This window comes from Ursus maritimus, unplaced genomic scaffold (assembly GCF_017311325.1).
Source record: "Ursus maritimus isolate PB19 unplaced genomic scaffold, ASM1731132v1 scaffold_12, whole genome shotgun sequence".
Lineage (NCBI taxonomy): Eukaryota > Metazoa > Chordata > Mammalia > Carnivora > Ursidae > Ursus > Ursus maritimus.
The window spans coordinates 71397590-71412920 of NW_024423564.1; the positions used below are offsets into that span (position 1 = coordinate 71397590).

At 55.8% G+C, this 15331-nt stretch overlaps 1 protein-coding gene across 6 annotated transcripts in view; it reads left to right on the forward strand.

The window, feature by feature from the left end:
• The window catches only part of HIVEP3 (HIVEP zinc finger 3), a 450052-nt gene that overhangs the window by 390449 nt on the left and 44272 nt on the right, over positions 1 to 15331 (forward strand). For all 6 annotated transcript variants that reach the window (XM_040627446.1, XM_040627444.1, XM_040627443.1 and 3 more), the window contains 2 exons: positions 959 to 6557; positions 10547 to 10692. In XM_040627446.1, the coding sequence (XP_040483380.1) occupies positions 1491 to 6557; positions 10547 to 10692 (5213 nt within the window). In that variant the 5' untranslated portion in view covers positions 959 to 1490. The remainder of the gene's footprint in view (positions 1 to 958; positions 6558 to 10546; positions 10693 to 15331) is intronic.

Here is a 15331-nt window from a genome sequence, read left to right on the forward strand (position 1 = left end):
TCTGAAGTACCACGTGAAAACGTTCTTTGCAAGCAAGACTTTCCTTCCTGCAAAGAAGGAAAGGAATGAAAGTCTTGCTTACAAAGAACTTAGATATGTGTTCCTCTCTGGCTCTAAGGGCCATGTCCCTCTGCTCTTCGGCTGCCAGGAAAAGCTGGAGGAACCTGCCAGAACGATCCTCCCAGCTATTGTTTGGCAGCGTAGCCATGGCTCTGTTAGACTGTGAGTTTGCACAGGCTGGAGCGGTGGGTTTAGCTTCTCCGTGACATATGGGCTTGGGTGAGCAAGGCAGCAAGGGTGATAAAACCATGAGTGGTGCCCCTCATGGACACCTTCAGAGCCCAGGGCCAGAGAAGGAATAATACCAACCTGAGAATAATCTATCCCTTGGAAAGCTCAGCCCTGAATAACGCCCCAGCACCTCTTCCTCCACCAGCTGTAGGACCAGCCCACATTTGTCCAGTGGCATCCATGTCCATTATCATGTAGGACTCCAGTGCAGCCCCGAGGCACAATCGAGGCAGGACTTGATATTATCCCATCATATAAATTGGGCAATGGAGGCTTTGGGAGCTGAACCTGCCTCAGAGCAGAGCCGAAGCTTCCCATCCCCAGCTGCTCTGTGGTTTCCGGAGCCTGCCCTGCCTCCTCCTTCTACTCCTACCATCACACACAGCCTAGCCACAGTCCTCAGAACCACAGGTGGCATTCAGGTCACCCAACACCACTGTGAGTGCGGGTGGGGGAGGTTTGGGCTCTGCGCAGGTGCATGGAGTGGGGGGCTGTGACTTCTGGTCGGGTCTCCCAGTTAATCTTCTAGGAATATCACTGTGTCTCACAGAGTCCAAGCTGCACGGGTCGTGGACACGTTGCAGTAACTCTCTCTTCTCTTGTGTGTGTGTGTGTGTGTGTGTGTGTGTGTGTGTGTGTATTTCTGTGTGTGTGCTTTCATCACTAGAAGAGCGTGACTTCCCCTCTGCGGCCACGGATCTCCAACACGGACCCCAGGGGAGAAGGGGCAGGACGGAGCTGCCCGAGGCAGCCAGCGTGGCTTCTCCAGTGCCGGGACCAGGGATGATTGGACCATGCCTACAGATGTCTCTAGCCTCCGACTGTCCGCATAGCACACAGGGGACTTGTGGGTGGCCACTCACCACTGCCAACTGAAACAGTATGATGGCAACATTGACATCCTTCATGACGTTTCCACAACAGACATTCAGGCAGAAAGTGCTGACGCGTTTTCTGTCTTCGAAGTAGAGGGCCATGCCTCACCTATGTGAATAGTGTGGGCCCCGATGACCTGCTCTGAGTCCACTCGCAGCCAGTGACACTTGCAAAAAAACTCCCAAAGCCCATCTTGGGTTTGGCTTCCACAGCTCTTGACCAATGTGGCCAAAACCAGGTGCCTCCTTGGGACACTTGGATTATTCATAAATGCAGCCTGCCTCAACCCTCCCTGAATAGCATCTCAAGTCTCTGTGGAGGTCATGGATCCTGAACAAAGCATCAAGGGCACCAAGAAGGCTGAGGGAAGTCCCCGGAAGCGGCTGACCAAAGGAGAGGCCGTGCAGGCCAGTGTTTCATCCAGTGCCCCGTACCCAGGCAGCAGTACGGCTGCCCCCCAAGAGGGCCCCCTCCAAGAGCTCCTGGCCCCGCAGCCCTTCCCGGGCCCCCCGTCGGTTCTTAGGGAAGGCTCTCAGGAGAAAACAGGCCAGCAGCAGAAGCCCCCCAAGAGGTCCTCCACTGACACCTCCATCCCCCTCTCACAGCTTCCGCAGCACCCTCTGACACCAGCATTCATGTCACCTGGCAAACCGGAGCATCTCCTGGAGGGGTCCACATGGCAGCTGGTCGACCCCATGAGACCTGGACCCTCAAGCTCCTTCGTGACCCCTGGGCTCCATCCATCAAGCCAGCTCCTCCCTTCCCACGCTTCCATCATTCCCCCTGAGGACCTGCCTGGCCTCCCCAAAGTCTTTGTGCCCCGTCCCTCCCAGGTATCCTTGAAGCCCCCAGAAGAGGCGCACAAGAAGGAGAGGAAACCACAGAAGCCAGGCAAGTACATATGTCAGTACTGCAGCCGGCCCTGCGCCAAGCCCAGCGTGCTCCAGAAGCATATCCGCTCGCACACCGGCGAGAGGCCCTACCCCTGCGGCCCCTGCGGCTTCTCCTTCAAGACCAAGAGTAACCTGTACAAACACAGGAAGTCCCATGCCCACCGCATCAAAGCCGGCCTGGCCTCAGGAGTGGGCGGCGAGATGTACCCCCCGGGGCTGGAGATGGAGAGGATCCCTGGGGAGGAGTTCGAGGAGCCCACCGAGGGGGAAAGCACAGATTCGGAAGAGGAAACGGGCAGCGCATCCACCCACCCCGCAGAGCTCTCCCCCAGGCCCAAGCACCCCCTCCTGTCCAGTGGTTTGTACAGCTCCGGGAGCCAGGGCTCCAGCCACGAACGCTGTTCCTTGTCCCAGTCCAGCTCAGCCCCATCGCTTGAGGACCCCGCTCCGTTCACCGAGCCCTCGTCAGAACACCCCCTGAGCCAGAAACCCGAAGACACCCACACGATAAAGCAGAAGCTGGCCCTCCGCTTGAGTGAGAGGAAGAAGGTGATGGACGAGCAAGCGTTTCTGAGCCCAGGCAGCAAAGGGAGCACAGAATCTGGGTATTTCTCCCGCTCTGAGAGCGCCGAGCAGCAGGTCAGCCCCCCAAACACCAACGCAAGGTCCTATGCCGAGATCATCCTGGGCAAGTGCGGGCGGATCGGGCAGCGGACCACCATGCTGACGGCCACCTCCACCCAGCCCCTCCTGCCGCTGTCCGCCGAAGACAAGCCCAGCCTGGTGCCTTTGTCTGTGCCCCGGACCCAGGTCATCGAGCACATCACCAAGCTGATCACCATCAACGAGGCTGTGGTGGACACCAGCGAGATCGACAGCGTGAAGCCGAGGAGGAGCTCGCTGTCCAGGCGCAGCAGCATGGAGTCACCCAAGTCCAGCCTCTACCGGGAGCCCCTGTCATCCCACGGTGAGAAAACAACCAAGCCCGAACAATCGCTGCTGAGCCTCCAGCACCCGCCCAGCACCACCCCCCCTGTGCCTCTGCTGAGAAGCCACTCAATGCCTTCCGCCACCTGCACCCTCAGTACCCCCCATCACACCTTCCGGGGTAGCTACTCCTTCGACGACCACATCCCCGACTCGGAAGCCCTGAGCCGCAGCAGTCACGTGTTTACCTCCCACCCCCGGATGCTCAAGCGCCAGCCGGCCATCGAGCTCCCTTTGGGCGGGGAGTACAGCTCGGAGGAGGCGGGGCCCAGTAGCAAAGACACGGCCTCCAAACCCGCTGACGAGCCAGAAGCCAAGGAAAGCGAACTCACCAAAAAGACCAAGAAGGGTTTGAAAACGAAAGGGGTGGTCTATGAATGTAACATATGTGGTGCTCGTTACAAGAAAAGGGACAATTACGAAGCCCACAGAAAGTACTACTGCTCGGAGCTTCAGGTCTCAAAGCCCAGCGCTGCAGGTGCTCACGCGTCCCCAGAAGCGGAGAAGAGTCAGGCTGAGCACGAGCCCTGGTCCCAGATGATGCATTACAAACTGGGGACCACCCTGGAGCTCACTCCCCTGAGGAAAAGGAGGAAAGAGAAGAGCCTTGGGGACGAGGAGGAGCCACCTGCCTTTGAGTCGACAAGAAGTCAGTTCGGCAGCCCCGGACCATCTGATGCTGCTCAGAACCTTCCCCTGGAGTCCACCAAGTCACCAGCAGAGCCGCGTAAGTCAGTGCCCTCCCTGGAGGGGCCCACGGGCTTCCAGCCAAGGACTCCCAAGCCAGGGTCTGGCCTAGAGTCAGGGAAGGAGAGGAGAACAACATCCAAAGAAATTTCTGTCATCCAGCACACCAGCTCCTTCGAGAAGTCCGACTCTCTGGAGCAGCCCAGTGGCTTGGAAGGGGAAGACAAGCCCCCGGCCCCGTTCTCCTCCCCTCCACCCGCCCCGCACGGACGCCCGGCCCACTCCCTGCAGCCCAGGCTGGTCCGCCAGCCCAACATTCAGGTCCCTGAGATCCTGGTGACCGAGGAGCCCGACCGGCCAGACACAGAGCCCGAGCCACCCCCTAAGGAACCCGAGAAGACAGAGGAATTCCAGTGGCCCCAGCGCAGCCAGACGCTTGCCCAGCTCCCAGCTGAGAAGCTGCCGCCCAAGAAGAAGAGGCTGCGCCTGGCAGAGATGGCCCAGTCGTCGGGGGAGTCCAGCTTTGAGTCCTCTGCACCCCTGTCTCGCAGTCCCAGCCAGGAGAGCAGTGTCTCCCTGAGCGGGTCCAGCCGCTCCGCCTCCTTCGAGAGGGAAGACCACGGAAAAGCCGAGGCCCCTGGGCTCTCATCTGACACACGCCCCAAACCCTTGGGCACCCACATGCTGACCGTCCCCAGCCACCACCCGCATGCCCGAGAGATGCGGAGGTCAGCCTCAGAGCAGAGCCCCAACATTTCCCATTCTGCCCATATGACCGAGACACGCAGCAAATCATTCGACTATGGCAGCTTGTCCTTGACAGGCCCTTCTGTGCCGGCCCCAGTGGCCCCGGCAGCCCCCGCGGCCCCAGCGGCCCCGCCAGAGAGAAGGAAATGCTTTTTGGTGAGACAGGCCTCTCTGAGCAGGCCTCCAGACACTGAGCCAGAGGCCGCCCCCAAGGGAAGACAGGAGAGTGAAGAACCAAAGCCCTCATGCAGTAACCCTTCCACCAAAAGCTCATTGCCCCAGATTCCCTCAGCAGCCACCTCACACAGTGGGCACCCGGGAGGCAAGAGCCAGGTGCAGGACAGACCCCCGCTGGGGTCCACTCCGCCCTACACAGAAGCCCTGCAAGTGTTTCATCACCCCATTGCCCAGCCCCCCCTGCATGAGAAGCCGTACCTGCCCCCACCTGTCTCCCTCTTCTCCTTCCAGCACCTCTTGCAGCATGAGCCAGGACAGTCTTCAGAATTCTTTTCCACCCAGGCCATGTCCAGCCTCCTCTCTACACCGTACTCCATGCCCCCGCTTCCTCCCTCCTTATTTCAGGCCCCACCGCTTCCTCTCCAGCCTACTGTTCTGCACCCAGGCCAGCTCCCCCTCCCTCAGCTCATGCCTCACCCAGCCAGCATCCCCTTCCGGCAGCCCCCTTCGTTTCTCCCCGTGCCGTACCCAGCCTCATCGGCACTCTCTTCTGGGTTTTTCCTGCCTCTGCAATCCCAGTTCTCACTTCCACTCCCTGGGGATGTGGAAAGCCATCTGCCCCAGATCAAAACCAGCCTGGCCCCTCTGGCAACAGGAAGTGCTGGCCTCTCCCCCAGCACAGAGTACAGCAGTGATGTCCAGCTGCCCCCTGGGGCCCCCCCAGCCAGCTGCTCAGCACCCACATCAGCCCCTCCACCAACCCTGCCTGCCTGTCCAGACACCATGGTGTCCCTGGTTGTGCCCGTCCGCATTCAGACCAACATGCCATCGTATGGGAGCGCCATGTACACCACCCTCTCCCAGCTCCTGGTCACCCAGTCCCAAGGCAGCTCAGCAACTGTGACTCTTCCCAAGTGTGAGGAGCCCCCGTGCAAAGGGACAACTGTGTGTGGGACAGATGTGTACGAGATGGGGCCTGGATCAGCTGGGGGAAGTGAAGAGCAGAGCAGAGGCTTCCCGACTCCATACTTGAGAGTGCCTGTGACGTTACCAGAAAGAAAAGGCACTTCCCTGTCATCAGAGAGTGTCTTGAGCCTGGAGGGGAGTTCTTCAACAGTAGGGGGGAGCAAACGCGTCCTTTCACCAGCTGGCAGCCTGGAACTTACCATGGAAACCCAGCAGCAAAAAAGGGTAAAGGAAGAGGAGGCTTCCAAGGCAGATGAAACACTTGAGCTGGTAAAACCGTGCAGTGTGGTGCTGACCAGCACGGAGGATGGCAAGAGGCCAGAGAAATCCCACCTAAGCAGCCAGGGCCAGGGCAGGAGGGAGCTAGAAACATCGTCCAGCCTATCCTCAGATCCATCTGACCCAAAAGAAATGACTTCCCTTCCTCACTCCTCATTGCCCCATGCGACGGCCCCAGGCTCAGAGGTGGAATACGCCCAGCCTTCTGGTAAGCCTTACCGAAGAGGGCTGCCCCCACTGAGTGTGAAGAAAGAAGACTCCAAGGAACAACCTGACCTCCCTCCACTGGCACCTTCCAGCTCGCTGCCTCTGTCAGAAACGTCCCCCAGACCAGCCAAGTCGCAAGAAGGTACGGACTCAAAGAAGGTACTGCAGTTCCCCAGCCTCCACACGACCACTAATGTCAGTTGGTGCTATTTAAACTACATTAAGCCAAATCACATCCAGCATGCAGATAGGAGGTCCTCTGTTTACGCTGGTTGGTGCATAAGTTTGTACAACCCCAACCTTCCGGGGGTTTCCACTAAAGCTGCTTTGTCCCTCCTGAGGTCTAAGCAGAAGGTGAGCAAAGAAACATACACCATGGCCACAGCTCCGCATCCTGAGACAGGAAGGCTTGTGCCATCCAGCTCCCGCAAGCCCCGCATGACAGAGGTAAGTCAGCCTTGTTTTTATTCTCCCCACTGAGTTTTAAAGCCTCTGCTGAGCTTTTAAAGCCACGTACTCCTCAACTTCTGTTTGCATATCTAGAGCCAGATGAGTGGGCAGATTTCCCTTCTGTCAGCTGTGACTGGCCACCTTATAAGAAAACATACTTATTGGGTTTCTTTGTCAGTGTGTCCCTCACATCACCAGACTAGATGCATTTCAATAAAGTGAGCTTTAAAGTCATCCTGCTTTCCCATTAGCTGCTATTGTGAAATCAAAGACACAGTCTGAAGCCAGGAAAAAAAAAAAAAAGAATTCTCCAAACGACGAGTTGGAAAACTTGGCTGATGGGAAAACCTGCAGCAATTTCAAAACTTTATGCCCCTCCACATGTTCCTCCCTGGTCCTGTTAGCTTTTCCTCCTTTTCTTATTACTACACCTGCTATTTCCATTCTCTGGTACCACTCAAAATCTTCCCACTTCCCGAGTTTCTAGAATTTGGCACAAACAACTCCTGAAATACTCCTGCTTTCTCTCCCGTGAGCAGGATAGCCAACAGAGCTTGGCTGCAGTGTTCCTCATCACCACCAGGGGGCAGGATCACTCACAGCCTGACCCATCCGTGCTGTGTGGTAGCACCCGGCCATGACTAAGTTCACATGAACTCCTCCAGTGCCTGTGACCCGAGGCTGCTCCAGGAACTGTAGAGAGAACTGACCCCCTGCAAGTTCAGGGAGTTTGAAATTTGATCATTCCCACTTTGCCTCAGATACACGACACCTGCATACCCTGATAAGGCCAGCCTAAGCAACCTGGCCGTGCGAAGAAGGTATGCTGAGTCGGTGTTTGTGGACTAACAGTTGGTCTTGTTGATTGAGTCGCCTCGGTGTGCCAGGCGCTGTGCCGAACCAGTCAGTGCTTCTCTCTACCTGTGAGGCAGCAGGACCATCTCCCATCTATAGATGAGGGACCCAAGGGTCGGAGGGTGAGAGGCGTCAAGGTCACATGGCAGGTATATGGCACACCCAGAATTTGAACTTAGACGTCTCTGACTTCAGAGAATTGATTTATCTTCTTTCTATTATTGGAGGAAAACAAACCCATAAAAGTGACTACAGATTTTAAAATGTTCATCAGTGTGTCTTCAGACCAGATGCTTTGATCAAATCAGGCCTAAATCCACTAAACGAAATTCATATCACAGACACATGAACAAAACTGTGTTCGGGAACTCCTCCTCTATTTGTCTCCTCCTGTTTTATCACTGAGTGAATTTTGTGCACTGAATTGGTCCTTAGCTCAGCTGGATATTCTTCACAGGATTGTTTCCCAGATTTAGTCTCTGAATATCCTTGTCAGTCTAAAGACATCCTTAGATGAGATTTCCACATTTGCCATAAATGTCATGACTGATTTCTCTCCAGTGTGTCTTCCTGGCTACAGCTACACCCAAGATGCTGTTGGAATTATATTCATACTTACGACTTTTCATGCCCCTGCTGTCATGTAGAACTTTACTTCCGTCCGCACGACCACTGGAAAGTTAGGGTGCTATGTCACCATTGTATAGATGAGGAGGCCGATTCATGGAGAAGTCAGGTGACCGTTACAGGGCTGCACATAAAGGGCAGAGCCCAGAGTCAGAGCTAGACCTCACTCCAGAGCCCTTCCAGATGACCCGGACTGCCTCTCTGTTGGAATGACTGTACGCGAAAAGTCCATTTAAGAAAAAGGAAGAGTTCATTTAGCTTAATTGAGTTTGGCAATCTTTTGTTTAAAATGCTGCTTTCATAAAATGAGCGGAAACTTGCAAACTTTTTCTTGGAATAAAATGCTAGATTCACTGGCGTGTTTCCTACCAGAAGTGCACCCATATGGTGCATTAATATAGCTGCATGGCTCACTGCTTCGTGCCTTTCTACAATTACACACCCCTCTCTCTGGCCTCTGTTTGCCTGTCTCCAGTGATGGGGAGCTCACCACCTCTTGGTACAGCACAACCCATCTCTGGACAGGGCTTTAAGAAAGTTCTTTACTGAGCGGAGATGAGTTTGTCATCCTGTAGCTTCCATTCTCTGTTAGTAGCTCTGGAAAGGCCCTTTGCGCTATCTCGGAATTTTGAGGATATTCCAAACTATCTTCCTGTAGGTCTAGGCCACCGTATCAGGTTTGAGTTGGGCCACAGGTATTTTTTCCATATCTAAGCCCTGAAGAAACCCCAGCTTAGACAAAAGTCGCTTTGCAACCACATTCCATTCCCCAGTTTCTCCTGCTTGGGGGTCATTTTGACAACCACATATTGCAAACAGATTAGGAACAAGGACTCCAGTGCCACGTTTCCCCAGTTGGAATCCCACTGCTTCACTTACAAGCTGTGTGACCTTGGGCCAGTTACCCCTTCTGTCTGTGCCTTGGTTTCCTCACCTATAAACTAGAGATATTAAAAATACTCAGCTCATAGGGCTGTGGAGATAAGTAAATGAGTTGAAATATACCAAGTGTGTTTAGAACAGTGCTTGGCACACCGGCACTCAAGAATCGTTTTTACGATTTAAAGACAATCATACTATTGTCTTTAAAAGCCAGCATGGATTCCTGGTCCCCTCTCAGTTCCAGCCGTGTTTCCAGAGTGGCACACTGCCACCCAAACCAGCCTCCTCCAGCTTCGCCCAGACATCACAGCTGGTTGTGAGAGAGAAGTCATCTGTCAGCCTGTGGTAGGCCCCTTGGTCATTCCACGGGTGGTGCAGACGGCAGGCAGAGAGAGGAGGGAAAACGGGGTGCTCTGGAAATCCACGGGCACTGCACAAAATCTGCTGCCTTCTGCCAAAGCAGCAGTCTGGAGCCTTGCTCGGTGTGCACTCGTCGTCTCCAATCCTGAAGAGACTGCATGGCGGGGGGCGGGGGTCACTGAGTCATAGACGTTGGCCCCGGAATGGATCTTCAAGATGATCTAAACCCTCTCAGAGGTGAACTGACCCCAGGAAGAGAAGCGGTCCATGAAAGGTGGCTCAGCATTCAGGGTGGCCTCCATGGTACTAAAACCCAGATCCCCTGACTCCCTGCCGGCTCCCTTTCTGCTCAGCCCAGGCCACCCTTTACAGGGCCAGGCGGCACGGTTGGCACAGGACCCTGGGGTTAGATTGTCCCAGCACCAGGAGACAGGGGTGCTTCTCCCACGGGCTGTAAACATGACCTTAACTGACAGTGCCGTGAAGTGGGAGAGTCTCACTCCAGGCACGGCTGGCCCCAGCCCCCAGCCCCCAGCCCAGCATCAGTGCTCCCTGTTCAAGGGTGTGCCCACCCGCTGCTGCCATCAGAGGGTCTAGAGGACCCGTATTCCTGCTGAGCCAGCTCCCACCACTGAGGCCCATAGCTCTGTGAAGAGAATGGGTGCCCTTAGACTACCAGCCAGAGCCTGCACACCCCCTCCAGGAGCATGCCCATCAGTGAGCACACAAAGCCTTGGTCAGGGCCCTCACGAGACCTGCACTCTGCTCCTGGCAATGCCCTTAACTTGCAGGGTGACCCTGATGTTCTGATCTGCTAAAGAGAATTGGGGCAGCTGACCGTCGGGGGTTTCATCATTTATTGGCTCACCACCCTTCACACATCTCTGAGGCAGGCTCTGTTTTGGGTGCTGGCGTGACCGAGGACACCCAGATGAGGACCTGTCCCTAGGAGGTTCTAGACTCATGTGACAGGAAAAGCAAATGCAGCTCTCGTGGGAAGGCCTGGTCTTCCCAGGAGAAAGACCTGGTGGGAGTCCCAGTTTTGACACCAACTAACCAGGTGGCCTTGAAGAGGGGACCTCAGCTCTCTAGGGATCCATTTCCTTCCTTCTGCCAACGGGTACTTCAAGCGTGTCTTTGCAGGGTGGAGGGAAGCTGAGGGGGCCACACACCGTGAGGTGTAAGCATGCAGTGCCATCCAAGGCACCGTTCCCTTCCTCCCGTTTAACAGCAGTGATTTTGTCATTCCCGCGGTGGGCCAGGTTCACCTCCCTTCGCTGGTTTCCCCGGAAGGCCAGAAAGATCTAGCTAGAGTGCAGAAGGAAGAAGAGAAGCGAGGGAAGCCGGAGGAGGAAGCTCCTGCCTCCAAAAGAGGGGAGCCAACGAGGATCAAAATCTTCGAAGGAGGGTAAGAATCATGTTTGGTTTGCAATGTTTGGTGCTGCTTCCTGTGGAGGAAGAGGTGGTACCATCTGTGGTGAGAGGCGGTGAGCGTCTCCCCGGGCCGGGCTGTGCCCACTGGCGCTTCCCAGCAGACGCCACCTTCGTGGGACTCGCAGGCCGCCTCTGTTTCAGAACACCAGGCTCCCTGGTGGGGGATGGGGACCGGCTGTGTGCTGAGGACAGGAGCAGCCCCTTCTTCAGATGTTGGCCGGGTTTCTAGTTGCCACACTGGGGCGGATAAGTGCGCCTCCTAGGTCCTGTCCGGACTGCCATTGACCTTGGGCATTTGCCCCCAAAATCACCTCTGTCCTGCGCAAGCCGCCACCTTGGCGTGCCTGGTGTCCACAGGAGACTCAGGCTCTGTCCACAGGCTGGCCGCAGGGTCAAAACGAAGGCACTGCTCACGCCAGCTGTCTACACCGGTCCCCATTCTGACTGGTCAGGGTCCAGGACTCACTGGTTGGTAAATATTTGGAATGTCATCGCTGTTTTTTTACCGTTGGTGCTTATCTTTGGAAACCTAACGATCTAAACATCTCACGACTCACACTGTGGGGCCCTCTGGGCTTCGGAAGGGTGCCTTGTCGCCGACTGGCTTTGTGGAAGTTTTGTGCAAGCTGTGTTCTATGTGACCACGTGTTTGCTCCCTGGGATGTGCTGTCTGTCTCAGGGTCCTGTGTCTGTGTCCCCAGTGTGATCAGTGCAGCCCTCGTCCCACCTGGTCCCAAGGGACTGTAGCACGAGGGAACGCCTACCTCCCAAGGGGGAGAATCCTCGTGAGCGTGAGTGCCGGCCAACATGGGGGTCACCGGGGACCTGACATTCTCAGCGCCTGCCGGTGCCTCGCTCACAAGGTCAAAGTGGGAGGTGCCGGCTTCCTCTGCTGGTTGGGGAGAGCAGAGATGGCCAAGCTCCCCAGGGCCACCAGAGGGCATCTTCTGGTGGCAGTGAGGGGCTGGGGCTGTCAGGAGAGGGGGTGTTTGGAAACAAAACTTGGGGAGTCGGGGTGTCACAGTGACATGGAGGGGTCAAGGATGACAAAAAAAGTGCAGTGGTAGGGAAACCACCCTCTAGGGCAGAAACATCCTGCCCAGAGTTCCCGTAGCAGCTCCATTGGGAAACACTGGACCAAAGCTTTTTCCAACGACTAAGCCGGACGGACCAGTTTTGTCCCTGCTATTTGAATAGAGCGCCCTCTTGTGTCTCTCTGTCTCACACCATTGGGTACTGAAGAGGCCCCCTATGACTTCATCCAAGGATTGACGCGTCTGCTCACAGTGACTTGCCTTCTGTCCTCTGGCTCCAAGAACCGCCCGTGAGGCCCTCAGGGGCTGAGGGCTAGCTGGTGTGCGCGAAGAGGTTTGCTTCCTCCCTGGGAAGCAGCTGCCTCCAGACTGGAGTTGGGGTCCCCAAGGCGGCTCCCTGCTCCCCTCATTTCCCTGGGAAGCTGGAGCTCGGGAAGGCAGCTGGCAGGAACCTCTCCCCATTCCTGTTACCTCACAGCCCCAGCTCCCTGCTGGGGTCTCTGCCACAGGGTCTGCCTGCAGCTGAAACGTGAGAGGTCACACCTGAGTCCCCTTCTCTTCCCACAGCCTGGGCCTTGAGGCTCCCCCTCCCCCCACTGTCCCATCCAGGTCATCACTTAGTCCCACCTGCTCTGTTCCAGAATCTCCCTCCCTTTCCAGGCCCATCCTCCCTGCCCCTCCCACTTACATCTCTCCGGCTCAGACAAGCCCTTGTGTCTCCAGCTGTTTCCTCATCCATAAGAGGGGAAACAACAGGCCTCATGGGTTGGCAGGAGAGCCTGTGTTCCCCCACGTAAGGGCCGTGCCATGACGCTGACCAGTGCGCATCAGAGCATTTTGTCTCTGCTGGAGCCACTTGGTGTGTGTCCCTCCGGACAATCTGGCTCTGTTGTGCAGGCCGTGAGACATGCCCTCCACGCGCCTCACCACATCCTATCGGAGCACTTCGGGGTCATGTAGTGTCACCCATCATTCTCTTCTCCTGCAGCCCAGCTGTCCCATCGAGGCCCCTGCTGCACCTCCCACCCCCCGCTTCTTGCGACCCCTCTATATTCATGGTTCTCTGGGGCTGCTATCCACTACCCAGGAATGTTTGGAAATTTGCGGAGTGTGTTCTAGGTTACCGTGTAGTGGGGGCACCTCCAGCATCTCTTGGATGGGGCCAAGGATGCGACTGTCCGTTCCAACCAACCACGAGATCCCATGTCCCCCTCAAACTGCCAAGGGTGTCCCCCACCCAGAAACCGACTATATCCTTCAAGCAGTCCCATCTGAGGCCACCACAGTTCTTAGACTCGTTCCTTCCTCTTTTCTTTTTCTTCTCCTCCTCCTCCTCCTCCTCCTCCTTCTTCTTCTTCTTTTTAACACAGCAAGCATTGCTATCACTCCCAGACCTGTTTGACAAGGGTCCGTGTGGGCTTCTGTTCCTAGGAGTCACTAAGAGATCTAGGGGGATGGAGACTGAGAGCGGAAGATGAGAAATCGTTGTGCACTGGCCCTTACGGCTTCCACCCGGAAGCTTCTATTCCCACGGCATTGGCCAGGGCAAGCCCCCGTGGCCTCCCCTGCCTCAGGGAGAGTGGAGGCATGTACCCCTCTTGTGCACGTGGGGGGTCAGAGATATTCGGTCGACAGCACTAATCCCATGGGTTTCACATCTGTCGGCAACTTGTTTTTACTCAGCAGTGTTGTTCAGATGTGTCCTTGTTCATTCCTGTAGATCGAATTCAGAGCCAAAAGTCGAGAAGCCAGACACAAAGAGTAGATGCCGTGAGTCCCACGCTCGTGCGTATTTTTATCACTAGTCAAGCTACTCACTAGTCTCCCTACCTTTCATCTTGACCTCCAACCCAGAAATCATTCGATTAATCAATCCGTCAAGGAGGAGCCATGTATTCAATGCCTTCTGGGTGCCCTGTGCTCGAAGATACCAGGAGCCGAGGGGGTACACTGTGGTTCTGCCCTCGGGAGGCTTGGAGACTGGTTCAGGTGGCAGCAGAGGCCCGGTGCCGAGGTGTGGACTGCTAATGTTGAGATGCTCCCAGCAGGCGGGGACCTCTGGGGCTGGACAGCCAGAAGGGGCTTCCTGGACAAGCTGGGGCCAGACTGGGAAAGGTGGGTGAGACTGGGACAGGCGGAGAGGGAAGGTAGCTCAGTCGGTGGTCTGGGTGGAATGGTGACGTGTGTACCTGGTCAGGCGGACTGATTCCTTTTGACCTTCAGTGCTCTCCCTTGTCCACAGCATCTGTCTCCTCTTCAAACCTTGTCACCACGCGAGCAACACTAAATCTGGGTGTCCAGATAGAGCCTCACTCCTGAACTATATACCCTTGTTTCTGATGCCTCCTGGGCCCCTCGGTTTCAGCGTGTGCTAAGCAAGCCACCAACAGAATCTTCTTCTGCACCCAGATCTCAGATGATGTATCCAGACCTTCACACTCAAAACCTCAGTATCATCTTGGGCACTTTTTCCCCTGATTCCCCCCCTTCCAATTAGTCCCCCAAATTCTGGTATCCACATGAAGTGGTTCATGACTCAGCTGTGGTCTCTGGTCTCCCTGTCTCCAGGCTCCCATGTTGGTGCCATTCAGTGTCTCTGATCATGGTTCTGCCTGTGTCACCCTTCGGCCCTACGGCCTCCTATGGCCGCCTTATCTACAGAATCCAGGTAAAACTCCGCCTGATCTTCCAGGACCCACAGTCTGACCTGCCTGTCTTGTACTTCCCCCTCTGGGCCTGCTGAGCTCTGCCCACTGCCAAGTCCTAGCCAGCCTTCAGAGGCAGTACTCAACCCTCTCTTTTAACTAACCTCCGGACCCTTCCCACTCCCTGGTTCTTCTGGAATAACCATGGCACTGAAATTCATTCCAGGACCCCTCTTGACTTGGGTCCTAGGGCCTTGCTTTGTACACACTATGCATCAGTTCCTATCTGTGGCATTGATTTCCTGGCACACAGCCCCTCCCTTTGTTCCCATCACTTCCACACCCAAACAAAGTCTGCATTTTCCAGGCAGCCTCCAGGAGTGCCCATCAGGACTGCGTGGGCTCTCTCGCCCAGCACCGATGCATTTGCCATGGTTGTTTTGGAAGGGTTCCTTTGTCGGGGAATGTTGTTTTCACTCATACGAAGTTTAATTGTTCATTGAGGGTAAGGCCTATATTGTCCCGACTCAAGTTCGCTTGTTGCGAGGAAGGCTGGGAGCTTAGCCCCAAGAGCTGGTGTGGAAGAAGGAGACACTGGAATCAGACCTGCCTGGCTGCTGAAAGTGGTCACCCGAGCTTTGAGGGTGCTTTGGTCTGAAGGGAATGATGAACCAGACAGTAAGAGCCAGAGAGGCCAGGCCCAGCTAGGGTGGGGCTATTCAGAAAGGTGACCATGGGCAAGGAGCAAGGGATCGAGAGGGGGAAGTCGTGTTTCGAGGGGCAGCCCAGTCTCAACTCAGAAATGGAATCCAGGGCAGGGAACAGAAGCCCCGCTGTGGGTGGGCCAGTGAGGGTGGTAAGGTGACTCATGGGCACACAGTTGCCCAGGGCTGCCCCTGAGCCCTTCAGGCCTTTAGCAAGACTCCATCCCAGG